Consider the following 13,656-nt stretch of genomic DNA (forward strand, 5'->3'; position numbering starts at 1 on the left):
TAATTTCAGAGAACATGTCAATTCATGTCAGTTGCCAGAATGCCTTTTTCATCTGTCTGGATGACTAAATGCAAAGTGAAATTCCAACATAAGACTGAGGTCCATCTTCTTTGCAATGTCTAAACTCTGACACTTCAAATAGACAACTAACTGGAACAGATATTTTTTCCTCATCCTGATGATATAACAGGTTTGGGGTTTTTTTAATATTTCTGGAATGAAATTACTATAAAATGCTGAAAAAGTATAAATGATCTATTCTGCCCCACCTCTAGATTTATTTTGTGTTTGGCTCTCTTTTTCTTCTAGAGAAACAAGCTTCCACAATTACACACTTGTCTCTCTGAACGAGGAATTTAACCGAGGCCGAGGACTTGACGTGGGTGCCAGAGCCTGGGAAAAGGGCGAGGTCCTGATGTTCTTTTGTGATGTTGATGTTTATTTCACAGCTGAGTTCCTCAACAGTTGTCGCTTAAATGCTGAGCCTGGTATGTTCCTTTTACAGTTGCTGTAACCCAGTCTTGTTGCCTTGTTTTGCTTAAACTGACCATATAGAAAACTAGCTGGAATGGTGGAGATTATTCAATACCATGATCCTGGGAAGATGAAAAATACTCTGCACACAAAGGACAATAGTATTTAGATTGAGAAATAGATTTTGTCTTAGTGTAGCTTGTTTTAAGAACATGTCTTTTTGTACAAGAAGTACAATTTTCTTAAGATTTAGTTGTCTAAAAGAAAGTTGGACAGTTTAATTGCTTTAACAATTGGTCTGCGTGTAAATTTGTGTAACGAAACTCAGTGTAGCACTTGCAGTGGAAGATGATTTTTGTTATACTGAAATCTATAACAAGTTTGATTTATGTCTTCTTGCACTTGTGTAGCCAAGACACATCATATATGAAAGGGTTTCAGCAGAGCTGCACGATGTGCTCTGTAGAGATACTGAGCTAATGCTCCACATTTACATCCCAAGCTCTGAAATTTTCTGACTGTTTTTCTCAAGTTTGTATGAAGCTTGCTTGTTCTACTAGCTTCTGCCAAGAAGGATAAAGCTTTCTCGAGTTAACAAGACTGCTAGTTAAGACCACCTCCTGTCAAACATTTGCTTGGGTGGGTTTTTTTTTTGGGTTTTTTTGGGGATTTTTTTTTTGTTTGTTTGTTTTTTTTTTAAGTGCTTACTCTTATTCTGGATTTGTCGTAGCCAGAAACCATTTTCTTCAAATGTCAATTTGGAATGAATAGGTACTACTTCTTCACATAATAAACAGGCAAGAAATTCTGCTATAAGCTAGATATTTGGATGCTGTTTCTTGCTTTTTCTTTCATTTCTGTCTGTCTCTGCACTTCATGAAACGAGTTATATAAATAATTGGAAAAGCTTTGGAGGGGAGCATCTTGTGAGCTTTCACAAGGAAGGCAGTTTGAGAGACTGCTTGACAATTCATACTGACAGTTTGTCACCCTTGCTTCAAGTGAGATCTGTAAATGCTGCTCACACATTCAGAGTTCATGCCCAAATCAGGGTATTGAGTATTCTCATGGCATGTGGTCAATACCTTTGTAGCACTGGCAATGCAAGAGATCCTTGAAAAAAATTTATCTGGCTGTTGTAATAGGCATAGAAGTGGTGTCACAGCATAATCAGAATATCATGATGCTTAATACCCTTGCAGGACATCCTAGATGTACATGCTTTTAAATGCTTGTGCAAAGAGGCAAGCTCATAAAACTAACCTTTGCAAGGTGTCACTTGGACTTGTTTTTTAGCTTTACTGCATAACATTATTGCAGGGATTTTTCACTGTCATCTAATGTGATACTGTGATACGTAATACATACATATAATATCTTATACGTATATAAGTATGTATAACCATATATGAATGTATACCTGTAGAGTATATATAAACTTGTGTACATCTATTTTTTAATCCTGTGGGCTCTGCCTCACTAGATGTTATGGGCTACCTAAATGTTAAATCCTAGCAGCTAGAACTTATGTGCTTGTTTTCACTTTGATGGCTAATAGCTAGTATTTTACATAAAGAGTATTTCTAGTTTCCTTTTGCTTTCAGAAAGTGTGCCCACAGTGAGTAACAATTACCTTTTGGCTTCCAGGGAAAAAGGTGTTTTATCCTGTGGTATTCAGCCTTTATAATCCTGCTATTGTCTATGCCAACCAAGATATACCACCCCCTGTGGAGCAACAATTGGTAAGCAGTGTAATTTATTCTGAATAGAAATTAGTTATGCTTTGTATCAAAACAAAATTAAGTGTAACTTAATAGTCTGAGATATCTTATGACCTTTGGCAGTGCATATCTAAACACTTTATGGGCAAAGCACTTGGAAGAAAAGCTTATCAAACAGGAAAAAAACTCAGATGCACTTGGAGTTCTAGATTTAAAAAAAGAAAAAAGCGCTTTAGTCAAGTGAAGTTGGCATTTCTGATCTATTGTTTAATTCTGGCTTGGAAAGCCACTATTTTATGAGGATAGTGGCATAACATGGCAGCAATTTTCACCTTAGGTTCCAGCAAACAAAGTGGTGAAAGGCAAAAACCTACAAATGATGTTTGATAAGCTTCCCTCAGTATGGACTCTCTTTGCTAACTACCAAATGGTAGTTGCAGGAAGTGTGCCATGTAACTCAAAGTGGGCTAAGATGTCTAGTCAGTTGCTTTTTTTTTATTTTTTTGTTCTGTGGACAGCTGTACCCTGTGCAGACTGTTTCTTTACCTTTGCCATCCAACATCTGCCAGAATCATTGGCTGTTATACTGCTAATTTCGTCTCGCTTTTGGAGTGAGAAACACTGCTTCTAGGGAACCTTGTAGTCAAAACAATAAACAAACCCCACAAACATTCAAGAGAATAGGTATAAGGATCATTCAGAGCTCAGCAGAAAGAAGTACTTTGTTGCCTGAAGATGGAATGGCCACAGTCAGTGTTTAGCCTGACTCTCTTTCAGGAGACTGCATAAATGAAATTGGGTTTTGCAGCTGGGACTTTGACATAGATGAGTTTGGAGGAGAGAAAGGAGAGTGTAACACACCCTTACTAAAATAAAAAAAAACAACATAATAACCCTCACCCCTATGTTTCTTGCAAGGATCCTAGTGAAAGTAGGAGGGAAGGTTTTACATATGCCCTCAGGTAGTCCCAGCTGAGGGGAGTCAGCTGCTGCCTGACAGCTCTGCTGTTTACTTTTTTGGATTGAAAAACGTTATGGTTGCCTACCTCAATCACAAAACTTACTTTTCTTTTTCTCATTGTATCAGAACAAGAAGAGACAAATGTGGCCTTAGAAACCAGGTAGGAGTTGGAGTGTTGGGAACAAATGATTTGGCAGTAGACTACCAAAAATTTACTGCTTGGTCTGAACAGATATGTAGAAAATAGAGGTGGTGTGGCAGAAAGGAAACATAGAAATTGCAATAAGAGGAAGTATTTGGAATCAGATGGCAAAGGGTGAAGTGAACAGCAGGTAATTAAGAAGCTCACATCTGTGCATTACATGAAAATGCTAGAAGTGTTATATGCTGTATCCTGCACTGAGCAAATGATTGGAAGAGCTTAGTGTTCTACAAAACCAATTGCAATATACCTCCTTCATTGTATTTTGCGTTTCAAAGTGAAACTGTTTTATAATTGCAGGTACACAAGAAGGATTCTGGTTTCTGGCGGGACTTTGGCTTTGGGATGACTTGTCAATATCGGACAGACTTTCTGACTGTTGGTAAGAGGAAAATGTAAAAAAAAAAATTGTGTTTAAAAATTGATTCTTAGTTCTTATCTAATGACTGGAAAGTAATGAATTTATTTATTTTCCAAGCTCAGCAGTCAGGTTTGCTTGACAAGTTTGACCCATGAGATAAATTGGATTTTTTCTTAGATTTTCATGTCCCATCTGATGAGTGTTGGTTAAAAGTAACAGTATTTTTTAGTAGCAACATTTCACTATAGATCCTCTAAAAATCTTTCATTTTCTTGTACTTTGACTGTCTAAAGCAAATTAATCAAGTTTAAGAAACATATCCTTGAAATAAACCACTAACATATAGGAAACATTCAAATTCTTTGCAATAACCTTGAGTAGTTGAAGAGTTGTTTGAGTCTTTAGCGGTATGCTTTACCACCCCCTTGTGGCATGCTGTTAAAACTGAGAACAAGCTAGGTGTGCTTGGAAATTTGGAAAACCATCTTGAAGACAGCCTGCCAGAAGGCATAATGATGTAGCCCTATGCCCTGTAAAATGGCTTGAATGCTGGCTGATTTCTGATAGCAGTCATATTGCCATGCGTAAGGTATATGCTAAAGGAAGTCTTCATGAGTTTTGAAATTGTGCATGAGTTTGGATCGATTTACACTGTGGTTCTGGAAAGGCAAGAGAACTTAAATGCTGGAACAGGTTCCTTTCTTAGTCTGGATTTTTGAGTTGTGACCTATGGAGTAGTTGCTGGCATTTTTAGAGAGGGCTTTTTATATGGTGCATGACTGCTTCATTTTCCAGCTGCTAGAATCTATTCTGATTGCTAAAAATAACCCAAAAGCATAGCCAGTGAGATTTGCATGCAGTTTTCTGCAGCTGTCACATGGGATATCATGCATAATGAGATTTGGAGACACTGTTCTAAGAGACTTTCTGAAGCCAGCATGATCTGTGTCCCGGGCAGTTTCCACCGCAAAGGATGTGGTATGTTTGAAGCTCCTCTCCCTCTTTTGGCATGCTTTGGCATGGAAAACTTAAATTTAATTGCTCCAGAATTACTGGAATGTCACACCAGATTTGGTAATATGTTACACAAGGAGCGTTACTCTTTTTGCCTTGCATCTAGCCTGTGTGCCAAAATAACTTTTTTCTGATATTGTTTTTTATAGGGGGTTTTGACTTGGAAGTGAAAGGCTGGGGCGGTGAGGATGTTCACCTTTACAGAAAGTACTTGCATGGTGACCTTATTGTGATCAGGACACCGGTCCCTGGTCTCTTTCACCTCTGGCATGAGAAACATTGTGCAGACGAACTCACTCCGGAGCAGTATCGCATGTGTATCCAGTCCAAAGCCATGAATGAGGCCTCTCACTCACACCTGGGGATGCTGGTCTTCAGGGAGGAGATCGAGACTCACCTCCGTAAGCAGGCTTATAGGACTAACAGCGAAGCAGTGGGTTAAATGTCAACCCTGTGGCTTTTGATGACTTCAAATTCACAGTGAACCAGCACCATTTTACAGCCTTAATTCAGCTTAACAATGCAGTGCCTCTCTTTTTCAGTGAAGAGTTTAAAGGGTTTTTGGTTCTTATATTTGTTTTCCGAGTAATTCTTTGACTGTTAAGCTGTTACATAGATATCTTGCGCTGTTACCTAGATATCTTGCAAGTTCAAGCACCTCTAATAAATTGGAAAGTGTATGTAGTTCAAGGAAAGAGACTTCAGTATGGATTGGAAAAATCAGTGGAATGTACAATTCAACACTTTTCCACATGGTACATTTCAATTTTTATATTTGCATTATTTTAAGAATTAAATAATCTTTCGTGTTGTCTTGAGTATTTTCAGTCTGTATGGCTCACTGCACTGTGATTTTAGAAGGACGCTATACTTACACTCCATCGCAGAAACAAGAGAAAGGTGTGAAAAAGAATTTCACCGTGGAAGTTGTACAGGATGTGCTGACTGGTACGTCAACTGTTCAGGTTGTTGATTTCACAGCAAGGGCTTGGTGCTGCGTTTGCTGTATTAACAGACATTCACGTGGTTGAAGATAGAATAATTCATGGGGTGGAGGGGAATGAAAATCTTTAAGTGGAATTTTAGAGCATATAATGTAATTTCACACTTTAAAACAGACACAACCATCTTATCTCCGTGATGGATCAGACGAGTTGGGAACATTTTTCCAGTTGGGCGTTTCTGAGTCTGGTCTTTTCCCGCAATAGAAGCCACATCACAGAATCCCTTCTATGAACTGAGCTATGCTATTAAACTCATTTGTTTAAAGATTTTTGGCTCCACTCCTCCTTATTCGAAGTTCCTGTGTGTACATCTCATCCTTTAAGTTGAGGAACCATGTTTTCATTCCCATATAAATTTATTAGAGGCTCATTTGCTATTATGCCAGTATTGTCCTTTTCTTTATTTTTCTGGCATTTTCCTGACATGTTTTTGGAAGGCCATCGTACACTCTCAGCTATTTCTGTGACTGAAAAAGCAAATGCTATTGCAGTCTTTCCTCATACAATGGTCTCCATTCCCCTGATTATCTTTGTAGCCTTATTCTTCACTTTTTCAGTTTGAGGGCATTGTTGGGGTGTTTTGTTTTGGTTTGGTTTTTTGATGGGGTTTTTTTTGTTTGGGTTTTTTTTTTTTTTTTTTTTTTGTTTTTTATGCATGCATAAGCAGAATTATGCTGTGGTCTCATTAGTGCCTTGTATAATGGCACTACTACTTTGCTACTTTCCTTTTGGGTATTTTGGGATGCATAAGCAGTTTAAATCCAGGCAGGTGATTTTTCTCCATGGTGTCTTATATGCTACCATATGGCATGCCTCATTTTTAATGCACATGTTTATAGACTGAATGCCGAGAATGCTAATTCAGTGGTTAAACCATTTGCATAGTTTCCACTGATTTTGGAAATGAGTTAAAAACGCTTCTCAAACCAGGTAATAAAGGTCTGTTTATGAATTCAATTTGCTTCAAGAATTCTGAAGGCAACTAAAGATATAAATGGTTGATTTCTGAATAGCAGTTATGCTGTGCAAATACTTGCGGCCACTGATCCTTTTTATATGTACATAAAATTTGCCTTTATGTAACTTATTGTGGAGAACAGTGTACTGTATTGTACTTAGAGTGAAGAGAATGCATTGCAAGACTTCTTGCAATTGATATTCTCAATATAATAAATGGAATTTCTGCATTTTAGAAATTGTTTTAAGCTGTTTCTTTGAAAGAAGTTTTTACGATAATATTTTACGAGGCAGATGACACTCCAGATTCAGCTAATAGTATTTGGAGCAAGAAGTTCAACCAGGTCATTTTTCCATCTCAACTGAATATCTACCCAAACCAGATAGTAAAGTGCAGTTAGTTCCCCAGACAACTTAAGCTTATACCAGATGTTATCTTACTTTAAGATGTCTGATAGTTCCTAACAAAAATGATAAGGTACCAGTGAGGAAAAGATTAATACATGGGCATGATGATTTGGAGTAAAGATATAAGCAAGACTTTCTAGTGAGCCTCCAGCCCTTAAAACTTTGGCTGCTACTGCTGTCCTGGCTCTGCTGCACAAGCACAAGCATCAGAAATGCCCCTCACTGACAGCAACGCTGCTTGGCATGTATTGGAATGGATACTGAGGTAGTGCAGAGGTCATAAGCATTGCTGCACCTCAGTTCTTACCGCTCGGCTGCTATCCCAGAAGGATCCGGTTGTCCCAGTTTCCATGTTTTGGAAACACAGCAGATTGCTGATGCTGATAGCCAGGTTTCTTATCTTCTGCAATTTCCACTGGGTGGTTGTGCTTATCAGCAAGGGTGAGGAAGGAGAAGTGTCAGTTGTCCATATCTGTGCGATCAAAAATGGTCTGCAATGCTGATGCTGGAATCAGGAAAGTCAGGAGCTGAATGCAGTCAACAGGAACCACTTTTTGAAAACTTTCTTTCCATTCACCATGCCAAAATGTGGAAGTGAATATACTTGAGTTAAAAGGAAGTCAGAACTCTTAGAAATGGTGAACTCTTAGAAATAATAGAAATCAAGGTTGGGTATTGACACAACTGATTAGTTGAGGACTCGAGCTCTCGGGGGCCCTTGCTGAGCCCTGGTTTTCTCCTGCCTTGGTTCAGCTCACTGCAATAACTGCTGGTGTAAGAACATGTTGCTATGGCATGCATCAGCTGGGCAGCTCGTTAGGAGCACAGGCAACCATCATGGATGGCATTTATTACAAAAGCCAGAGATACTGGTACAGGCTGTGTGCTTTATCGAGTCAATGCAAGGTACTCGCAGCCCAATGGTAATAATAAGAACAAGAATAATTTTAAGCATTGAATCTCCTCAGATGCATTTTGCTGCTGCCTGGTACTGGATTTGGTACGCATGCCTCACTGAGTGCATCTGTAGGGAAGACTTTTTCACTGCTAACAATCAATCTGTAGAACATTTACAGCAGGAAAATACTTAGCTCTAATAGTGCTTTGCAGGTTGTGGCATAGCTTATTAGCAACTTTGACATGGGAAATTAAATCAGTTACTTAAAAACTGTTATTCATGATTTACAATTTACAGTTCCAGGGAATTATTACTAATCATGTACAGTTCATGTTCCCTAGCATCTTACAATTTTACCTACTCATTTGTCCCTGTTATATAATTAGGTTAGAAATTATAAATAGCTATCTTTTAGATTTTAATTGAATCTTAAATTAGTTTTTAAGTCGTTATGATTCTCAAGTATATTTAACTTGACTATTTACACAGATGGATTATTTTGTCTATTTCAACAGGGATCCCCCAGAAGAGCAGAGGATGCTTTATATATCCCTAGTAATCCCAAAATAGAGAAAAGGTCAAGACCTATGAATTACAGAGAGAATGATTCTGTTCACTGTACTGCTTTAAAAGTTACTTGGATTTACACAAATAGATCATAAGATCACCACATGGTGACTGCTGTCCTGGTGCTGTTCTGCTTTTTGTCATTTTTTGGGAGTTCTGGCAAAAAGTCCTCTGGAAGTGCTTCTCTTTTTCTGGCTTCTGTGCCATAGTCTCAGCGAAAGGCAGGGGTAGAGCGCATTTCAAGACTCAAATTCCGCAGTTGCTACAAGTTACTGCTGCATTAGCCCAAGCTAACTGACCAGGTGTCTTCTCATCTATGTGGCTGTGCATGACAGTGGCACATTAATTATGCTCCTGAGCAGTTAACACAAAGCAGAGTCACTGACCCGCATTGGTTAGAAGTGTGTATGAATCTGGAGATTGTGTTTTCACCAAATCCTTAGCATACCTAAAAGAAGTTGCACATGCTGTATTGTATCCTGAGAACTTGTATGGCTCACCTCCTTAAATCTCACATTGTGTTTCTTGTACTGTGTTTCATCTCTCTATGTGCTACCTCCCTTATTAACTCAGTCAGTTTTTAATTTGCTATGGCTGCTCCCTTACTTCTTCCAACTCTGTACTTCAAAGCCATCTGCCTTCCTTAAGTTCTGGTCCTGGCTCTTTGGCAACTCGAGAGCCATTGGGGGCCCCAGCTGATGGAGCCATGGTGATGCCCAGCAAGGGAAAGCCCAGCAGCCAGACCCTGCGAGCAGGACAGGAGCTGCCAGGCAGTGCAGGAACTGCTCTCTGACATTTACCAGTTCTGAGAACTGGCTTTAAACCACAAAGGACTCTGTTTATGAGCTCCGTATAACAGATTAGGCTTTTTCTTATTTCTATGTTTGTCAGATTTCATGCTGAAATACAGTAAACTGTTGTGGCAACATGAAGTTCATGGGAAAGAGCAGTAATTTAAGACTATTACTTACGCCCGATGTTTGACAGCATTATTTCTGCTCTGTAATGGAAGTAGAAAAGACACAGTAGGATGTGCCTTTCTTATAAAGTGAGTTTACAAGTGATTTCAGTTACATAAGTGCATTAAACTTCTGACTGCATTTTAGCATAGGTGCAATGCATTTGTATCTAGCTCCATAGCTGTTTTCTGGTTACTGCTGCATGCTGTAATGCAGGGTAGGTTTTTTCTTTCTCAGTAAAACGCGTAACTCTTCTTCGGAGGTGTTTCCTAACCTCTTCCAAGAAAGAGAGGAAATATTAAAATCTCTCAAATAATAAAATCTATTTTCCTTGTTGCTTTAGGCATAAATCTGGCTAAATGGCTGAAAGATGTTAGCTGTGTCTAGTCTCAAGCTTGTAACTGCTGTCAGGGACTGCAGGGATAATGTTATTACCATATGGATCTGCAGCTGTGGGCTGCCGGGTCTGATGGTGGGAACGGGGCAGCTGGAACTCGGCATTGCGGTCCTCCCTGCCAGGCTGAAGCTCCCGGCGGCCAGTGTGGGCCATGGGAACTGTGTGCTACCTGGAAGCTCCTTGGAAGCCTGGGTCTGGATTTTCTGTCTACTTTACCACAGACATGGAATTGCACTGAGAGAGAAGTTAAGCCCCAGGGGAGTTTCCATCCACAGAAAAGGTTCAGAAACTAAATTACGAATGCTTCAGTGAGCTCACATTATTGCTGGTCACCTCCAGCCTAAGTGGGTGCAAACACAACGTCCATCAGCTTGATGGGCTGAGGCCTTTCGGTTGGAACCACAGGCAATTTCCGGAGAAAGGAGGAACGTCATGGGGTTGAGTGGTGCGCTTGGGTCATTGTCAGTTATTGTGGTTCTGAGGTGCATGGCTCCAGGGTGTCAGACATGGGTGATGGCACTCAGGAACGGAGGAGACCTGCTCCTGGCTTTCCCAAGGTGTGGTCTGCCTGCAGAGGGAGAATAAACCCCACGCTGTTCAGCTCGGGCTGCCTGCTGCTTGGGCATTGCAAGGATAAATGAAAACATTATGCTTTGGAGTCCGAATCAACTGCCTGCTCAGGGTCGGTGCTCAGGTTACAGCCGGGTGTTGGGCCATATCCTCATGTTTTGACAGATGCTATTTATCTAACGCATGGTTTCCCTTTTTTAAGCTGTGGTCCAAGTGTAAAAAGCCAGCTGTGTTTTCCTGGAGGAGTCAGTGCATTTTGGTGTTAGAGTAGTAAATATAGTAACATTTGTTTAACTAGGAACATGTGCCACCAAATGGAGAAGTAATTTTGGGGTTGTTTTATTTTTTTAGCTGTTGTATGCTATCCTCATTAATTGTAACCTTTTCCAAGGAACTTGCAATCTATGGGGGGAAGGGGAAGTGCTCTTTATTAAAGGAAGTCAAAATGAGATTAGCTCAGGGCCCACTTTTATCTTAGACTCTTTACAAGAATGAATTCAGGTTGTGCTTTTGCAAACTTGAATTTCTGTAAAAATACGTCATTCTGTGGGACTAGTAGATACTGGTTTGGAGAGTCAGAAAATGCAGGTGAAGAAGTGGAAAAAAATACAAGGAAATACGTAGTTTTGGGTCCACTAGATCCAGAATAAAATACTTACTGCCTTTTTTTTATTTCATAAAAGCCCGTGACCCTTTGGACTTTGAGATACACACTCCTATGAAACTCAAAACTTCTTTGCAAACTGTATTTAAGACTGGAGAATTGCATAAGGAGGGAAAGAAAAGTGGTGGGTAACCCCTAACTACTTAAATCTGAATGCAGGCATTATATTTAAATTGAATTTTTTAATGCATGCCAGTATATAACCTTCAGAATAAAATTAAACAGTTCTTTGCTTTGTCGTCTCGGTGATTGAAAGGGAAACAACCTCAAATACCTTTAAAGCGATGATTTAGCATAAGTGTAGTAGCTCTTTGGCTCCTGCGTTAGTGTAATGACAAAAGCTTTCTGTGTATACAAGGTAGGTTTAGCTTTCATTTGCCAGAGGTGCCCTTGCTGTGCGTGTGACCTTCAACTACATCTTAGTCATTCAAATTTTACTCAGCTGTGAAGTAGGATGAGGAACATCAAGATATGGCTAAAGTTAAGCAGTGTTTGGGTCATGCCCTAAGATGCTCATCTCCTCCTCATCAGGCCTGACTGCTTGCAAACTAAAGGGTTCCACCTCTTAATTGGAAAAGCTTTACAACAACGGAGACTAGGATAAAATGCTGCTTCTTACATTTCTGTGGTCACACTGGCTCTGTAGACCTCTGTGTTTGTCGTTATAGTGTCAGTTTTTCTTAAGGCATCAGAGGGAGAAGTGCATTTTGGGCTGTGCACGTGTTGCAGTCCACAGAGCAGCTGTGGAGGACACACCTGGGAGCAGGCTGGTGCCAGCACCCCTCTGCAAAAAAATTCCCCTATGCTTCCTTACTTCCAGGCTTCCAGCTGGTTTAAATCTTAGCATCATGATCGCCTGCGCCATCCTGTGAATGTGCATCAGCTGGGAGATCGGCCGCACCTCCTGTAGGAAGGTGCAGAGCAGTGCTACCCTTTAACACCAGGCGATGCTGGCAGAGAGCTGCATGGGCCCTTGCCCTGACCCTGCCGTGAGGGGCTGCCTTTGCCACAGGTGTTGGGCTTGTAGTAATGATGGCAGCTGTGTGCTTCATTAGGGCCTTGTAGAATAATTGGCTCTTCTTAGTTGGAACTTGAGGAGGGCAAAGGTTTTTTTATTTCTTTCCTAAACAACATCTTTTTCCTGGGTTAGCAGAAGGTAAGTTTTTTTATTGATTTTTCTGTGGTATGTGATTCTGAGGCTGTACTTTTTGGTGCAATGGCTTTTTGGGAATGGCTTCTGTCTTTTGAATAGGAGAGCTTGTGTGTTCTTGCAAAGCATATATTGTGCTGGGTTTGAAGAAGAGGAGGTTGGGATCTGTATGGCAGTACTGTGCAGCAAAAGTAATTCTGAACTGAATGCAGAATGTTAAGTAAATCTCTTTTATATTTAAGTCTAAATGTTTGCATAAAACATGTTGTATTAACACACAGCCCTGTTTTGGTTAGTTTAGTCCTGGGATAGGTGAAATAAGTCTCTCTAAACTCCAAATGAAGTGCCTCAACAGGTGTTTGTGGTGATTTCACTGGTTTGTTTGAACTGCTCTCTTTGCGTGTAGGGTGGTGAGTTTTTCAAAAGTAGTGTTTTTAATGCCAACAGTTTTGAGGTTGTCTTGTAGCTATAGGACTTGCATGTCTCACATGACCTAGGTCTCTTGACCCATGTCCTCTCATCTTTTATTCCAGCTGCTGTAAAAACTTTGCTGACTGATGCAAGTTAACTTAAAGGCTTTTATAATTTTCTTCCATTGGTAGAATGCTTTTCAGTCTGTACTTAATTGCACATAAAAGAGGATGTTTACCCATTCCTGCCATTTGCAATACCAGTGGCTTACCAAACTCTTTTCAAGATGATCATATGTTTATTCCAGCAACTAACTTAATTTTTTTGGCAATTGCTTTGGCATTTCTGTGTCCATGGGGGGCGCACATGCTCTTTGGTAGCACCTGAGTGTTCCCAGCCTTCTGCTAAAATGCTCTTAAAAAAAAAAAAAAATTATATATATATGTAAAGAGAGTAAAATAAAATGTGATGTAGAGGCTATAAAAAAGCCTTCACAGATATGACCTGGCAGGGTCCTGCTGAAGGTGGTGCCAAGTGTGTCCAGGCAGCAGTGTCACAGCTATGAAATAAACAGGGAGCTCTTCCTGGGAGAAGCAATGGTATGCATTTGTGCAGGAGGCAGGAGGTGAACTTGTGCAGATGGGTACAGCAGTGGCTTTGGCCCTGGGAGAGCCTGAGCTCTTGGGTGTATTTCCTGCAGCCTTATGCAAGCTGAAGTGGCTTCTCTCTGACTTCCTTAGAAACTATAGGGAAAATGATCACATTAAAGGGATAGTTTGAAGAAAAAAGAGTAACCTTTGAGACTTCTTGGTGCTCAGGTATGCTCTAGAGAGGAGCTTGGAGACAGATCAAATCTTTGGCTACTCTTTGCATGCAAGTTGGACACTTCCCTGGACTGTGCAGTTATTTGGGTGAGATGGTGTTCTGGCCTGCAAAGG

General features: G+C 40.2%; 1 protein-coding gene across 7 annotated transcripts in view; it reads left to right on the top strand.

Annotated features, from left to right (window-relative positions):
- The window catches only part of CSGALNACT2 (chondroitin sulfate N-acetylgalactosaminyltransferase 2), a 34,500-nt gene extending 27,573 nt beyond the window's left edge, over positions 1-6,927 (top strand). For 6 of the 7 annotated variants that reach the window (XM_030485501.1, XM_030485502.1, XM_030485507.1 and 3 more), the window contains 4 exons: positions 310-488; positions 2,122-2,216; positions 3,659-3,740; positions 4,883-6,927. In XM_030485501.1, the coding sequence (XP_030341361.1) occupies positions 310-488; positions 2,122-2,216; positions 3,659-3,740; positions 4,883-5,175 (649 nt within the window). In that variant the 3' untranslated portion in view covers positions 5,176-6,927. The remainder of the gene's footprint in view (positions 1-309; positions 489-2,121; positions 2,217-3,658; positions 3,741-4,882) is intronic. The other variant, XR_003991355.1, reaches the window with a different exon arrangement.
- Positions 6,928-13,656: the final 6,729 nt, after the last annotated feature.

The sequence above is a fragment of the Strigops habroptila genome, chromosome 5 (genome assembly GCF_004027225.2).
Source record: "Strigops habroptila isolate Jane chromosome 5, bStrHab1.2.pri, whole genome shotgun sequence".
In the NCBI taxonomy this organism is placed as follows: Eukaryota; Metazoa; Chordata; class Aves; order Psittaciformes; family Psittacidae; genus Strigops; species Strigops habroptila.